This window comes from Aulostomus chinensis, chromosome 20, assembly GCF_037954235.1.
Source record: "Aulostomus chinensis isolate RoL2024-O1b breed Wild chromosome 20, RoL_Achi_v1.0, whole genome shotgun sequence".
Lineage (NCBI taxonomy): Eukaryota > Metazoa > Chordata > Actinopteri > Syngnathiformes > Aulostomidae > Aulostomus > Aulostomus chinensis.
Genome location: NC_141339.1, coordinates 21,564,988 through 21,581,738, shown reverse-complemented (window position 1 = coordinate 21,581,738; position 16,751 = coordinate 21,564,988). Strand labels below are relative to the sequence as shown.

The 16,751-nt window shown below is 45.4% G+C and overlaps 1 protein-coding gene across 2 annotated transcripts in view; it reads right to left on the bottom strand.

The window, feature by feature from the left end:
- Positions 1–1,448: 1,448 nt before the first annotated feature.
- Positions 1,449–16,751, bottom strand: part of phip (PHIP subunit of CUL4-Ring ligase complex) — a 41,779-nt gene continuing 26,476 nt past the window's right edge. The window contains exons 22-40 of one of the 2 annotated variants that reach the window (XM_086190413.1): positions 16,430–16,527; positions 16,095–16,302; positions 15,879–15,989; positions 14,352–14,459; positions 13,935–14,059; positions 12,580–12,662; positions 12,361–12,472; positions 10,200–10,261; positions 9,924–10,079; positions 9,113–9,233; positions 8,891–9,016; positions 8,593–8,668; positions 7,606–7,665; positions 7,330–7,482; positions 6,925–7,077; positions 6,219–6,427; positions 5,897–6,138; positions 5,660–5,806; positions 1,449–5,573 (exon numbers count right to left, since the gene is read on the bottom strand). In XM_086190413.1, coding sequence (XP_086046539.1) covers positions 4,876–5,573; positions 5,660–5,806; positions 5,897–6,138; positions 6,219–6,427; positions 6,925–7,077; positions 7,330–7,482; positions 7,606–7,665; positions 8,593–8,668; positions 8,891–9,016; positions 9,113–9,233; positions 9,924–10,079; positions 10,200–10,261; positions 12,361–12,472; positions 12,580–12,662; positions 13,935–14,059; positions 14,352–14,459; positions 15,879–15,989; positions 16,095–16,302; positions 16,430–16,527 — 3,048 coding nt within the window. In that variant the 3' untranslated portion in view covers positions 1,449–4,875. Of the gene's footprint in view, positions 5,574–5,659; positions 5,810–5,896; positions 6,139–6,218; positions 6,428–6,924; positions 7,078–7,329; positions 7,483–7,605; positions 7,666–8,592; positions 8,669–8,890; positions 9,017–9,112; positions 9,234–9,923; positions 10,080–10,199; positions 10,262–12,360; positions 12,473–12,579; positions 12,663–13,934; positions 14,060–14,351; positions 14,460–15,878; positions 15,990–16,094; positions 16,303–16,429; positions 16,528–16,751 lie in introns of both variants that reach the window. The other variant, XM_086190412.1, reaches the window with a different exon arrangement.

The following is a 16,751-nucleotide window of genomic DNA, read 5'->3' as shown; positions in this document are numbered from 1 at the left end:
CTTTTTGTATTAATTCCTTTATATATAAAAAAGTATCCAAACTAACAAAGACATCCTTTTTCGATCAGTTCAAGTGACCCCTTTCCCCTCCCCTACCCCCTTCTGTTCATTCCCGTCCCCTTAAAATGTCCCCAAAATGCTCCCATCCTGCCACTTCACACACAGACACACATACGCTGTGACCTTTGACCTCTGTCGCGGCACCGCCACGGCTGACCGGAGGCCACGAACAGCACAACCCTGCCACGTGTTAGCACAGGCCCATGGAGGATGACTCGTAGACGATGAGCTCCGAAACGTAGAATGTGTGACAAAGTAAAGGAGCTGACCTGAACTGACGTGACCACACAAGCGCGCGGGGGGGGGGGGGGGGGGGCGTGGCAAAACAAAACAAGAAAACAGAGGCCTGGTGTTTCTTCCTGGCAGCCATTTTTAAACGCAGTCGTTCGTCCCGGGTCACGTCCCTTTGAGTTCTCATTGTATTGCTGTACCGCAGTGTTTCGTCAAGTTTTACGTGGAAAAAAAAAAGTCTCAGCGCGGGTGGCAGATGGCCGCCGGGTCGATTCCAATGATGGTAAGCGGTTTTTCTCGCCGCCACTGTCGCCAGGCGCTCTGTGAGTCAGTTAAACACGTCTGTGGCTCCGCCTGCTCTTCTCCTATTTTGGTGCTGCGTGATAAAACTGACAAAAACAACAACAAAAAAAAACGTTTCTTTTTTCGTCGAATTTGGACTGATCTCTTTGTGGTGAACCTTAATGTGTATTGTTTTGTTTTTTTTAATTAAAAGACAAAATGTTCACTTTAATTTTGCCATGAAATTGAAGTCCATTTAGTTATTTTGTTGTAGGAAAGCTGATTACTTCATTTCAAAGATCAAATCTTTTCTTTTTTTTTGTAACTGTTTGCTAAGTAACTTCGCAGTGATTTCTGCTTCGATTCGCTGCTTTCACTGCAACAGTTCACCGTAAAAAGCAAGCGGTCTGGTTGTAGTTGACAAAATTGGGTGGGGGGGGGGGGGGACACAAACAACAAACAAATTCAACCCGGCGTTCGTCAACTAAATCAACACGACTTGAGCGGCCCGATGACAAAACGCGATGGCGTCCATCCTCCCAGCACTGGGGACAGGGAGGGACGAGAGTCCGATGAGGGTGGAAACAAAACGACTCTGGCGATTCCTGCTTCACGAGGGTCTCAAACTGAAACGGCCGGAGGAGGTTTGACTTTATGACCCCTCAGAAAGGATTTGAGGTTTGTTACCGGCAGCCAGTCGAGGTCACTTCTCTTAGTTTGACACACGTAGGGTGGGTGGTCTGATGAGGGGGGAGGAGCTAGCAGGTTTGACTCCCACCTAAATAGGGTATCTGAAGGGAACTAACACACATCCCTGCCCACCAAACATTCCTCAACAACGTGGGAACTCTCCAGTACTGGGTTTTGTTGTTGGGTTTGTTTTTTTTTTCTTGTTGATTTTTTTTTTTTTCATTTTTAGTTGGCTCATGTAAACATTAGGTTTTAAAAGTGAGCTCACGTCTCAGATTTGAGAGTCTACAATTTACTTTCCACACTATAACCATGATAATCTATGCATATATGTAGATAGGATTATTTGTGATTGTGATAGAAATTATTGTGTCTCTGAGGAGTATATAGAGAAATATAATGACATAAACTCATGAATGAACGCGATACCCTCAACATCTGACGGCACTTATGGAAGGTGTTCAACAACGCTGTCTCAATTTGGAATAAAACTCTTTGTATACACAATATAAACAACGCCAGACTGACAGAAGAAAAGAAGTCGTAAATTGTATCCTCAAATAAGTGCGGCGGAATATAAAAACACCATCCCAACAATAAAAGTCCATGGATCTAGACACCGACAAAACCAGAAGGGCACTCTGAGGAGCGCAGACCTCCGCCAAGGCCAATGTAATAAAGTCCTATTTTTCACTATATTTAAAGGAACGCCCCGAATTTTTGGTAAATATGCTTGTTTGCCATCCCCTCTGAAGCCAAACTGTAGCATCGACACCCTTCTCTACTCTTTGAGTGTATGAGGGAGCCGAGACCCACAGAGATCAGTTAGTTAGCTTAGCACAATGAATGGAAGTGGATGGGAAGTGCTAGCATACCTCAATCAAGTCATCGAAAACACTTTTCTCTAAACAGTCTTCGTCTGCATCATTAGAATGAGGGGTTGTGCATAATATTAACTGGCAGTAACCGATTCAAAATGAATCGGATACAAAGCTGGGACTACTTTTCTGCCTGGGCTCAGTGATACGACGTAGCACCTCAAAACTTAGGCCAACAAAACAGAACTAGAGGAGCAACTGGTGCCACTTATCATGGCTCCTGTTCTCAGAGAGGAGAAGGGTGATCACTTCTGGACAAACCACCATCCTGGACCTTTCAAAAATTGATAGGTCTTGAAGTATGCTAACACTTACCAAGCTAACGAGCAGTCAGCCTGTCTCTGTGGCTCCCGAATGAATCCCAGAGAGGAGAAGGGGGTGTGTCTTCTTGTCTGGTGGGGGGGGGCAAATAAGAGCATTTCCCTAAAAAGATGACGCGTTCCTTTAACAGATCTGCACCCAAATTGCGTGGGTGCTCCCTTGGCCTGTGCTGCGCCCCTCCACCTAGTTTTGTGCAAATCGGCCAGGTTAATTTTGCGTGTTCCTACAAACAGATGCAAAGGTGAAAACGTGACCTCCCTGGCGTAAGGTAACACACAGATGACACACTCATTGTGGTGACAGGAAAAAAACAAAATAAAACAAAACAAAAACAAACAAAAAAACTGAATCGGAAAAATCAACACATTCAAAAGCCATGTTCTAAAAACTTCAGTGCCCACAGACAGAATTTGGCATAGACAAATCCATGACAAACAAGTATTAACAATGGTAAACAGACAAGATATATGTTCAGTAATATGTGAATATAGATGCTACCATCCAGTTCTCCCCAGTTAGTCCCACAACACAAGTGGATTTTGGCATTCACGTCCTCTGTGCTGGCTGGGTGTCTGAAAACAGAGGTGACGTTAAAACACGAGGCCGCCATGTTAGGAAACATTAAGATGTACAGAGGAGAGGAACAGATTTAACTCCTGCCAGATCTCCTTTTTAGTAAGCCCTCAATAGAAGCCTGTCAGGTCCACCCCCCCCCCCCAAAAAAACCCCTCTCTGAACACAACAACAAGCAAAAATGTTCCAAAAAGAAAGAAAGAAAAAAGGCCCCCATAATGATGCCAGAGTAGCAAAGGCACACAATCAGAAAAGATGAATGTGTCTCGGTTTCCAAATTCGGTCTGATCCGGTTTGGTTCAGGCATGAGAAAGTGCAGCGAGACAGAATTGTGTGTGTGTGTGTGTGTGTGTGTGTGTGTGTGTGTGTGTGTGTGTGTGGTCACCAACAAACAACATTTAAAAAAAGTCCATCTTTATACGTTAACCACTTCAAATAAACAGGGTTCTGTCCCTCCGACTGCATTGATAACCGTCTGTGGTAAGTGCATCTCAAAGCTAGTCACCCATGGCTCCTCCCTCTGTACCTTAGGTATAGACTGACTGGTTATAGGATAATATATCGACATGGATAATGGTATGCTCACAACCACGGTAAATTATCTTTTGAACTGCTATAAATACATATCTTTGAGAGGTTTCACAACGATCAAACTGTATGCCACTGTTTGCACGCTGAAAGTGAATGACGCACTCAACTGCGATATAAAAACACACACGCACTCCTTCAATCATCGTTTGTTCATACAGGCACATGTACGTTGCAGGGTAGAGGCCAAGCACGCTTACACACGTGCGCGCGCGCACACACACACACACACACACACTCACGTCAAAGACATAAAGGCACAAGGTATTGCTAATGTAGAGGATGCACTGAAACATCTAGAAATGACTCCTTTCACTCATGCATCCTTTTCTCCTCGGTAAAAAAACAACTTCTATATAAAAAAAGAGATGCTTCTCTTTCTATTTAACATGCAGGGGAAAAAGACACTCTCTCTCTCTCTCTCTCTCACACACACACACACACACACACACACACATTAATAGTAAACAAACCCTACAGATCTACAGTACCAGCTAAGGTACACCATTTGGTATTTTAGCGCAGACAGACACTCTCAGGTCAGCCATTAGGGTAAGACTTCCGAAACAGAGAGCCGATCATCATCTTGTACAAATCTTAGAAAAAGCAGATAGGAGGTTGTATTTAAAAAAAAACAAAAACAAAAACAAAAACAAAAAAACCCAGAGGGAACAATGAGAAAAGGGGGTAAAGATGCTGTCAGGCCAAAATTATTTCAGCTCGGTGGGCGTCTTTGACCTACCCAGGAAAGACACTTGAGTCAAAAAAGGTAAGATACATCCAGCTCTCCTCGTCAATGTTTTCAAGTACTAAAATCACTACTGTTACGCCCAGTTTGACTCCAAAAGGTCAGACGGAAGTGAAGAGTGGTTCACTGGACTGGAGTGAGTCATCTGTGGGGTCCAACATGGACCAATAATGTAGGAGGAGTAGGAGCGAGCAAACAAACGTGTGGTGCCTGAAAGCCATCAGGTGAGGCGTTTACGAGGCCACGGAGGAGGGGGAGGAGGAAGAGGAGGAAGAGGAGGAGTGGTGTCCCGTTCTCTGCTTAGCTAGCCTCAGCTTCGAATAGCAGCAGCTGGACTAGCGGCTCTACACACACACACACACACACACACACACACACACACACACACACACAAATGCATACGGCTAGCTTGAGCTCTCCCCACTGGCCCAGGGCTCCTCCAGCACGAGAAACCTCAGCAGGGTTTCGTCCCCGCCGAGCCTCCTCACATCCCGGGAGTCTCTGTTACCAGCCAATCAGGTTGGCTTTGGCCTTTTCTGTCAGCTTGCGGACGCGACCCTTGGAGGAGGTACCAAAGGTGATTGACGAGTCCTCAAACAGCAGCTGCCTCTGCTCCTCCTCAGAGTCCTCCTCCATGTACCAGGCAGATCGTCGCCCCTGGTTACGAGTACGCATCGATCCCCCTGCCCCGTCCCCTGCCTCCTCCTTGGGGGACTCCTTCCGACTAGATCTCGGAGGAGGAGTCATGACCTCCTCGTTGGTTCGCCTGCTGCTCCTCCTCAGTGGCGACGGCTCAGGTGACTCAGCAGGGGGAGTCACTTCCTCAGTTTTTACCACTCTGGGTCGACCGCGCCGTCTAGGTGGTGACGCCATGCTAGAGTCTGAGAGTACTGATGTCTCCTGGGCAGAGGACGCCCCGCCCTCGTCCCCCGTGGACTGGTCCAGCTCATCATCAGGGGTGGAGCTCCTGTGGTTGCCGCTTGTTCTCCTCTCATCCAGCTCCTGCTTGCTCTTCCTGCCCCTCTTCTTGCCAGGCGGGCGACCTCGGGGTCTGGAAGGGCTCGCTGGAGTTGTGACTTCTGGAGGACTTGCTGGCGAGTCCATTCTGGACTTACGCCCCCTCCTCCCTACACCCAGGGTCACATGACTACTGTGACCATTGAGGTGGGCTGTACTCTGAGGTGTTGGGATGGCAGGAGATCCTGAATAAGAGAAGAAAGACAAGGAAGGTGACTTTCAGTGAATTTGTGCACTTCACGGTCACCTCTTCTGTGCCGCCATCTTTTACCTGGCGTGTGTCGTACGGGTGTCCTGAGTTTCCGTCGAGTGCTTCCTCCACTGCTGCTCTCGACGGGTGGCGAGGCTGTCGTCCTTTCAGCAGCTTGCGGCGTTGACGCTGACACAGAGTTATGAGCCCGCAGCGAGCGAGTCGACTCTGCTGATGAGCAAAGATTCATAAAGTTGAGGAAGTTAAAACACTTCCAATCACTTCGTGACTTCCTCTGATGTGGAACAGTGACCTCACCTGCTGAGCCCGCTGTGTTGCTGGTAGCGTTGTGTGAGGAGGATGACGACGGTGGAGAGTGTGCAGAGAGGCGTGCAGCGCTGCGTGTCCGCCCCACCGCCGGTGTTTCCGTCTTCCCGTTGACCAGCTGAGGAGGCTGCTTCGGGGGGGCGTTGTGTCTCAGGGAGGAGAGCCGTGACGCGGGTGGTGATGGCTCTCGTTTGGCAGTCACCCTGGAGGACACACGTCTCTTCCTCTCTGGACTGGAGGAAGCAGAGAGAGCACTGGGGTGAGCTACAATACCATTTATCTTTTCATGCTGATGCCACGTAGGTCCCTCTACCTGGACGCAGTGCTGCTTGGAGGCGACTCACTCCGCCTCCTCTTTTTAACGGTGTGGCGTGTCTGTCTGTCCGTAGTGTGGCGTGTCTGTCTGTCCGTGCCCCGTCTGGTCAGTCTCTCCGTCAGGCCGTGGATGGCCTTGTAGTCAGCCAGGATGGAACCCACGTGTTCCTCAAACAGTGCAGAGAGCCTCAGACTCATGCTGTAGATCTGGAGACAGAAAAATCACACACAACCCCTGACTCATCTTTGATATTGAAGCTGACGTGAGAACTGTGTTTAAAGTTAAGCCGAAACGACCTTTCAAGTGTCTAACATCCGTAATTTCTGGGTGGAGCCAGACAAAAAAGGCAGGAAATAAGATCGGGAGACATTCGATTGGAAAGTTTAAAAGTGGGTGTAGCCAGAGTGTGTTAGCTGAAGCCTCCGTGTTAGAATGCCTCTTCTGTTTTACAGCAAGACAAAACTTTGCTTTTTTGATATAAAACCAAATACTTTTTTTAAAAATAAAAACATGGTAAAATTGCCATACATACTTGAGTAGGTGAATAATATCACCAAAGATCTCAAGTGAAAAAAGACTATTTAGTAATTTCAGCCTAACAAAATTCTCTTCAAAGTTTGACAATAGGCCTGCACTATAATGAGTTTAATGCACACTCATTTTTATGGCGTGTGTGTGTGTGTGTGTGTGTGTCCGTCCTCACCCGAGACTTCTTACTCGGCGTGTAAGCTTTGGAATTGCTGAAAATGAGGCGGACATCTTTGCAGAGCTCAATAGGAGACTGGTACTTTCCTTCCACCAGCGTCGTGAGGACAGTGCCAAAGTCCATGGGTGAGTCAACGATTTGCAGATAGTCCTGCGAGACGTAGAGGGGGAATCGGGGTATTTCCATTACAAAGCTTGTGCAAAACACTTTGAAAACACTTGAACCAAAAAAAGACAGAGGGGGCAGGAGATTTGGGGGATTTTTACTTAAACCCCCCCCCAAAAGGAAACTGAACATGCAAATCAATTTGGGCCTTGAAGGACCTGAGCTGAAGCTGAAGCCTTAGCCGCCATTGATATTTACACACAATCCTGAACCCGGTCAGCAAAAGTGAGTAACTACCGGGTATTCTTGTAGGTCCACAGGTTCTCTGAAGGGTTCCGAGTCTTCACACTGGAAGATGAGGTCAAGAAGCTCCTTGCAGCGTCCCTTCCAGGCGTGAGGGTCATAAGAAGGAGGTCGGGTTCGCAGTTGGCGCTGCTTAGGTCGCCGGCCCTACAGGTGTCACGATGACATCGTAAGTTGAGCAAAAAAGTGCCTCACCTTAACTTCTCTGGCTGTTGGAGTCACATGATTTGGTATTCAGGTAAACATTCGGAGGAGTGTTCTGCATTCTACCTTGTGGTTCCGCGTGGAAGTCCCAGGTGTATTCGTGTCTTCGTCATCCTCCTCATCGTCCTGTGTCAGAAACAGGAAGAGCAACGTTGTGTTACTCTTCTCACGTCCAGATGAAACAGGAGGCAGAGCTCTAACTGCTTCCACATTTTTAATTTCTCCCGTAGAAACTAGTAGCAACTGTGTGTGTGCATATGTGTGAGTAACGTGTGTTACTCCTCTCTGACTGTGCGCTCCTGCCGACGAGCTCGCCGTACTCGATGACAGCCAAACCCAGCACACTATCTGAGCCGGTCGCACCAAGATGGTACCAAGGTAATATTTAACAGATGATCGTAACCGTACCAAGCTGGTTTTCCTGCCAGGTTTAGCCTCAGACCAGTGAAGTCAGCTGCAGTGCGACCTGAGTTAGCTTCCTGAGAACAGCTAACCAAAACGAGAAAGCTATCTGACCATCAGGAAACTCCGTGGTACTGGACTTCCTGTAATCAAACTGGGCCTCGGTGTTCACTGGGAGGCTGCTGAGCTAGCAGCAGCTAGCAGCAGCTAGCAGCAGCTCGCAGCCACTTCAACAACAAGTGGGCCTTCAGCCCTCAGGGAACGCCACAAAACCCCTGAGATTTGAGGCCCAGGATCATATTTTCCTCCATACAGTTTGATTCAGTTTGACCCAGATAATGAGATTGTGTTTGTTATGCCACGTATTTTGTTTTACAGGACGAGGGACGGACTGGATTATAATACAAAGACTTTTCTGGGGAACCGATCACTGACTCGGTGAACAAAATGACGGAGGTTCTGAGTTGAATTCAACTTGATTTTAAAGATCCTCTGCATTTTGCACGCGCTCCATAATTTTGACTCCCACATGTCTGTCTGGGAGGAACTGATGCACACCACTTCCTACACTCTCTCAACTCTTCAAGTGGAAAGGAGCACAGCTGAAAGACGTTTAAAGGCAAACTACGATTAACACATCAGCAAACACACCTCGTCTTCAGAGTCAGAGAAGGTCGCCTTCTTCATAGTTTTGTAGAGCGGCATGAGGTCTGTCAGACTTTGGTCCCTGAGGAAGTGAAACATGAATTAGTGACTGGAGGATCTGACTCAGGCCAACGCTAAATGAGTAACACTGACATTTTTAGCTCAGTTTAGAGCCAAATGTAATTTTTGCAGCTTCAAGCGGAACCCTCACAGCTAAAGATGCTTCATTCATTTCCCCTAAAAAAAAAAAAAAAAAAAAGGCAGAATCACTGGCGTAACGCTATTGCGCACACAACATACTCACTTTATGAATTGCAGCATGAGGTCAGAGACAAACTTGGCCGTCGTCACGATGAACGATCCTGGTTCATTGAACGTTTGGGCGTTGTGTTCAATATAACGAACCTCCCACATCAGAGAGGACAGTCGTCTGGGACGGAAACACACATTTGTTTCAGTGCGTGTTGAATCCTCTTTCTTTCATACCTTTTCTCTCTCTCTCATTCTGCAGTTCTTCTTATCTCACCTGTAAAAGCGGTTCACCAGCCTTTGGCGGATGGTGCTGAGGTCGGTGACGTAGGCCACTACTGTGCAGTAGGTGGGGTAAGCTTGCAGGTCCACTGGGAAGGCAAATGGTGCTGCGACGTCTGAGGATGACACGACAGTGCAGATAGGGAGATAAGCAAAGAGGATTATAAACCGTGACAAAAGAGGAATGGGAAATTATTAAAAGTCGCAAACACTCTTATCAGCTGCTGCTGGAAAAAGGAGTTTAAGTTTGTCAATCACAGCAGCAGCAGATGGGTGTTTGATTCATCAACATGCGTGTTTGTCATAAAAGTGCAGGTGAATTAAAGTCCACATCTCCTCCCAACAATGAATGAACTCAGACAGATGTCTAATCTTTGATATTCAAAAGGAACCGTAACAAATTCATCTACAATCTGGTCCTGAGAGTCAACAGCAGCACGCGGCGTGGGATTAACACCTAGATCTGAGGGCGCTCCTGTGTCATCAGTTGCCAAAGTATCACTAGAGGGCGCCCTCGCCCCAGCTTTCCTCCAAAGGGAGTATTGCAGTAGTACAAAATCTGTGTCTAATGTGACATTACATCACATAATGGGAATTCAAGCAACAATGTGTTAGCAGCTCACTCCTGTTAGCATTAGAGCGGCGGCCCCACTGGGCTCGCGCTGCTGAGCTCAGAGCTCTGACTCATGTTCTGTCGAGTCATGCTGCTGCTTTACCAGAAATGTGCCCTCGTGGCTCAACTTCACATTCCCACTTCTGTGACATAAACGAGGTATTATTTTTCACGAGGTGCGATGATGTCATACCCAGTGTGCAGAGCTGGTCGATGGCTTTGATGATACGTTCACACTCTTCTGCACGTGTGCGGCAGCCCCATTCTCCATCCAGTGGGACGTACAGGAGATCCTTGTGTTCGTCTTCTGTCAGGGGGACACTCGTGCCCAGCTCGTCAGGGAAGGTGGCTGCGCGGAAATAAACGTTTTGACATTTTTGTGAAAAGTTGTATTTGTGGAGAGCAAAAGTTGTGTGTGTGTGTGTGTGTGTGTGTGCGTGTGTGTGTGTGTGTGTGTGTGTGGACTCACCATCATCAGGGATGAGCTCCATATCCCACGGACTCATCTTCTCCGTGTCGCCGTTGTCCCAGCTAGATGACAAACACATGACTCATCAACATTATCACATCTGCTTGTTTACTTTTGTTTTTAATATATTCTGCAAAGGTGACCTATTTCAAGACTCGACAAGGTTTTCAGTTGGAGGGAAAACAATAATACAAGCAGACAATGTGCCGCTTCTTCGTACTTCAAAGTAAAAATGTCAGCGACAGCAACAGAAAACAAAGGACATCAGCGTGAATGTTAAAACCAAACCGCCATCCCTACACTTCTATCAGCTTTCTTCAATCACTGAAGCCACGAGGTGTTTATGCAGTTAATGAGTGGGATGCAGTGACGTGTACTAACTAATAAGTCTTCTACGTTACCAGAGCAGCTGTCAGCAGCTGTCTGGCTGCATTTGCCTGGAATCTGTCAATTTCTGCTGCGTGTAAATCATTTTCCAGCGACGGCTTCAGATTTCCTACTGCTGGTGTGGAGTGGAAAGTCAGATCTCACACTCATCCAATCCACCAGTTCACTTCGCACCAAGTGACCAACTGTACAGTCCATGATGTGAGAACTCAGTCGACACGCGTCTGCTACCGCTAAAGTCCAGCGATGTTGAGAACTGAGTCACCTCAACCTGGGGGGGGGGGTGTTTCTCAAGAATCATACAGCATTAAAAAAAAAACACACACACAAGAATAAGGATTTGCTCCTGAGGAGAAAAACCTTTTCATTTCATTTTTATATTCAAATATTAACCGCTTTGAGCCTGTGAATGCTCGATGAGTCTGTCTCAGCGCTGGACATTAGAGAGTCCCAGAAGTGAGTTAGTGTTCCTCAGTATCTGGTTTCCTCATCTCACGGTTAATTGCTTTTTGGTTAAATGCCTGACACTAGCTTGAAACACATTAAGGTTTTGATCTACGGCGTTGTGTCAGTAAACACAACTGTAGCGACTTTTGAAGCCTTTTCTGTGTCTTATAAAGGTTGCTAACAAGTGGCTAAAACAAGACTTCAGAGGATTTCGAGCATATTAACATCATCTAGAAGCGTGAGATGTAGTTGTGTGTTGAAGTCGTGTGTCTGTAGTGCAGTTTTCATAGCACAACATTAGCTTTGAACCTCTAGCAAGTGCTTGTAAACTCAAATAATCACAGAAGTGGCACTAATTTCTTGAGATTTCGCAACGTAAATTGTTTAAGTCTAATCACCTTTCGTTTGCCACAGAGCTAAATTTCAGCAATAATCCAACAACTTGCGTTGAGATCTGACTGCCTTTTTGCCGAGGGAGTGCGGGGTGTTCACTTCTGTGTTGGTCTCTGGAAACACCTCATCCCTGCAGGACTCTTTTAGATGAAAATGTATCAAAACTGACATTTAAAACCTTTCAACGGCATTTTCCTGCACATGTCAGATCATAAAACAAAACACTTCCTGCTGCGCTCGTGTTCACAACCCGATTTTCACAAAGCCTTATATTTAAGTAATACCCTATTTTCTACTTTTTAAGGACTTAGAACTTGCTTTTTTTTATTTTAAAGCTAAAGTGTGAAGAGATTTCAATTTCAAATAATGTGTTCTTTGATTGAAGCTGTTTGAAAAATTCCATGAACAGCCGCGAACAGCTCCTCTGTGTTGGAAGTTCAGCGTATTTACATTAAAGATACCGTGTCAGAGATCTATGACGTATTAACTTGTTAAGCTAATAACTGCTAACTGAACACAGTCAAGGTTAAATTTTGCAGTAATCCTGGTTTTCTTGAAGCCAAACCACGAAGTCCTGGTCTGTGGACGTCTGTCAGGGAACTCAATGTAATTTCTAGTGACGGTTACAGAGGCTTTGCACATTCCTGGTGTTCTTCCACGGTGCTTCAACTGCAGCAAAATACTGCTTTTAGCGACTCTTTCTGTGGTACAAACAATGAGTTCCTCAACACATTAACCCTGAATCACAAGCAAGGTCCTTGTTGTGAGTCATCTTGGTTTTGTTATTCCTCTGATAGGAGACATTCAATGATGCAACTTTGAAAGGAAATGTCAACACTTGGTTTGATGCGGCGGGTCACTCTAATAATGTAAATACATCATCGGGGGAACCAGAACATTATCGGAATTAAGTCAATGTGAGGGGAGGCATTACCAGACATTGTAGCACTGAAACAGGCTGTCAGGGTACTGGAGCTGGTAGGGCTCCTGGCTCTCGATGGTGCCGAACCACCAGGCGTCATCGATCACAGAGCGGAACCTGTCACCTGTGACCAGACCACAGCCTTTAAGAGCAGCTGAAATAGTAAAAGTATTTGACATAGATTTGGTAATCAATACAAATATAACACATGAAAAGGCAGCGTTGGCTAACCTATACTCCACTGTCTCTTCCTGGCGTTGTCAAACTGCTGCCGCAGCACCAGGAAGTCAATGACATCTGGCATGTCGTGGTACCTGCAACACAACCACAGGACAAAATATACACCTGCTGGTGGAAGTAGAGTGATGACATCATCATTAGTCGTTTTTTATTATGTCAGCCAAGAATAATGGGCTGAATGATTCAGGGGTCTTGTGTCAAGATAGTGTTTATTATTATCTATCTATTCATTATTTTTCACCATTTATTAATGCCAAATGAATTCAGACATTTAATCATTTAGTGCATTGACATTCCAGATGGTCATATGTTTTTAAAAATGAATTTAATGGAACGTTAAGAAATTTTAAAACAAAGAAATCTTTAAATAACTAATATCCCACGTGACCGTAAATCCATACGAGCGTCAAAGCCTTATTTTAACATCGTTCTTCGTCCGTCTTGATATTAATTGGTGCAGTCACTCACACAACAAGTACTGATGTTAAACAAAAAGCAAAAGCAGATGAAAAGTTCCACAGCCTTAAATATAAAACCTGAATTAGAATGAAAACAGAGGAGGATGATGTCCATTAGAGAGATAAGTGAGGATCCTTAACAAATACAGTTCCCTTTCCACTGTTTGGTTCCCTGAGGGAACGCCTAAGCTGTGCCACTACAGCCCCCGCTACACAATCCTGAAGATTTTCCATATTTGGCCGTGATGACTTCAGTACTAAAAAGCCTTGTTTTTGACCTTCCAGTCAAATTCCCTCCATCCCTTCAATTCTGGCTATTAGCTGGTTTATGACCAGCAAGTTGCGCTGTGTTCACTTATTCTTAAGACTGTGTTGCAAGGCTAATCGTGCAGCCATGTGCCTGCGGTGTAGTTCCTTCATAGCATAAAGTTAGCTTTGTACTTTTAACAACCATATGTACTCTTGTAATATCCTCAAAATGCCGTTCACTGGGGAAGATTGTCATGTGAGACAAAACGTGCACGCCTCATCAAATTTGATTGACACAGAGCTGATCTTTTGCACACAAAAAAAAACAACAACAACAAAAACAAAAAAACCCAAAGTTCATTGTAAAGATCCCGTTAGCGTCTGGGGGAAGAGAACCGAGAGTGACGCTAACTTCTGGGTTGGCCTCCATAAACATGATTATTTGCGCTGTGTGAGATAAAAGCACTGAACTTTGTGGAAGACGGGGCCCTTATTTGTGTATTCAGTCTTTTGCTTTTCAATAGCACAAGAAAATATGTGATTCTCTATCAGTGAGCCGAGCACTGATTTTGGTACAAAACCGCATGAACTCTTTCGCGTCTTAGGACATATTTAAACGGTGCAGAGTTAAAAACTTACTTCATAGAGAAGGATCCTCCGGTCAGTTTACCGGTGTCCGGGTCCAGGAAAGAGAGCTTCAGACAGCAAAGAGTGGGCAAGCCGACCTCGTACTTAATACCAACGATCTTCATCAACTCCTGCTCCTGAGAACCACAACATATAAAAATACTACCTATAATTATGATTAATAATATTACCTCAATGTTATTCCCATGAAAGATAGTCTTCGTAGACGACTTTGTCACACTGAGTTTTACTTTAATTTTCTGCTTTTTGTTCAATTGCTCTACTGTTCCTTCAAGACGTTTATATTCCATGGTTGCTTGCACACGAGTAAAAAAAAAAAACAGAACAAATCTTCAGATACATGGGCTCTGTAGAGCGATGTCTCTCTCCGGAGAGTCTGAAATCCATCTTTGTCACACTCCTCCTTACCCGTAGCTCCATCTTGTGCCAGGGCTGCTTCTTAGGATTGATGCTGTAAATCTTTTTTTGCTTGGCCATCTCCACGTAGGCTTCGTGGCCCTGTCTGAAGTAGTATACCTGCACAGACACAAATCATGTCAGATGCTGGGCTACCAGGGGGTAACAGAATAAAGCAACTAAAACCAGATCCTGCATATTTTTCCAGACATCCTGGAAACATCTTGCCTTGTGGGTATTTCACTGTTTTTTTTTTTCCAGAATATTTCTTTAAATATAAAACAACAATGGGGGGGGACGACATTTGTTGCCATGCCGGTAGAAGGGGATAGCGATGCCGTCGGTGTGAAAATGAAATATCTCGCCAAGACATTTGGTGCAGACATTGAGGATATTTATGTTTCCCTCTGAGGAGTTGAACTCAGCATTTGAAGTGAAAGTGAGGTGGAGCGGAACCACGAGCACGCCAGAACTGGGATTCAGCTCGAAGTAGTTGGTTAAATGAGGATGATGAGCAGCAGCTTAGAATGATGATAGTTAAAAGCAGCCGTAATCAATAGCGGCTGTTTTAGTGGACCAGCAGCCCGGTCCACACTAAACCCTGTTTAAACTTGTTATTTCAACAATAAATCTGTGTTGGTTTGGTTGCACCACAGAGACTCAGGGTTCATCCTAACTCCTCTAAACTCACCAGAATATTCTCCCACAAACAGACGTTTTCAATTCCTGTGGATAATTAGTGAGCAGCAGCGTTGCTGTCGGTGCATGTGTTGCTACACAAAAGCAAGTCGGCTAACACAAAACAAAACAAAACAAAACAAAACAAAACCTTCCTTCACTCACACTACAGCATCAAAAAAAGGTACTTGGCTCAGTGTAATTCACACTTCAAGCGTTCAGTTGGTTATCTTGATGTCCAGGAGATCTTCTTTCGTCCTTGCGTGAACAGGATTATACAAGACTACGCGCTTGAGAGTTTGTAAACAGATATTTCAGAAGGTTTTGCTGTTGCTAGTAGCTGGTCACTATTGGCTTCAAGTTAATAATACATGGCTGGTGTTTTCAGACTTCTGGATCCACCAAACAGTAGGCCTGGGTGATGTATCGATTTTATCGAGTAATTCGAGTTTTTTTGTTGCGGACAATTTAAAAAATAAAAAATTTGAGTTTTTAACTCTTCTTGCTATGGCCCACCTTTTGTCCCCCAGGAGCTTCCATAGCTTTCCCCCTCACCCTTTCCCCCTTGTTTCCTGCGCACGCATAGCAGCAACATGGCTAACGAGAGTGAGAAGTTCTGGCCACGATACGAGGATTTTATTATCGGCGTCTCCGGCATTTACCAAAAACAGAGCAAACTTGTCTCTCCGCTTCTCTTTTTAAGAATTTTCAGTTTCTGAGATGAAAAGAGCATCACAGGCTCATATGGCCGGGGGCAGATCTTCAGTCTTGTTGCTATGTAAAACACGAGCCAATGTTTTGGTTTAAACAGAAAAGTAATGCACATGTGGTAAAGAGGGACCAGGAACAGGTGGTGTTTACCTCGTCTCCCATCTGGGGTATATAAGGACATCTCCGCGGGAGTATGTCCGTGATCCAGGAGGAGGGGAGCCACTCCTCCAGAGTTAGCCCTTGCTCCTGAAACTCCGTCCTCTGATTGACAAACAGAAAAAAATAATAATGCAACGATTTTTCAGCTCTTTCATACCAGGACATATTGGGTTTGGACACAAACTTCCTCCAGCAGCAATGACAAACCTTCCTCTTCTCCTTTGGCTGCTTCTTCTTTGGTAATGCGCCATCTTTGTCTACTTTGTCTTTCTTTCTCTCCTTCTTGGGGTCCCTCTTCTTCTCTCCATCCTCCTCTGAGCCGCTGCTTTTCTTTTTCACTTTGACACTCTTCTTGGGCGGCTCAAGGTTGATCCCTGCATCTGCTGTCCAGTCTGAATAATCGCTCGAGTAGTCACTGCGAATACATTACGAGGAAAAAGATAAAATATAAGGTTACGCTTTTGTCTTCATTTGCACCCAGTGTGTGCATGTAGGGGCTAGTTGCAATGATAAATGTGTGTGATGTACAGTGTGTGTACCACCTTGAACTACTGTGGTCATCTGGCCAGGGCTCTTTTGTCTCCTCCTCCTTCTCCTCCTCGGATGAATGTCCATTTATCTGCCTTACTTCCACCTCTCCCTGAAAACACATGTGCTCTTATGTGATCAACCCAACACAAACCTCTACTGTTGTCACTCAAACTAAGCAGTTTTGTCCACCAGTTAGCAGGAGTTGGTTTATCTTTGACTCAACGTATGAATTGACTACGACAATATTCCACTGATTTATGGCAATGCTGGCCAGCTTGACTGCTTGAAGGAAGAAGAACACCACGTTTCAGGGTGCCCCAATGTTTAATGGGT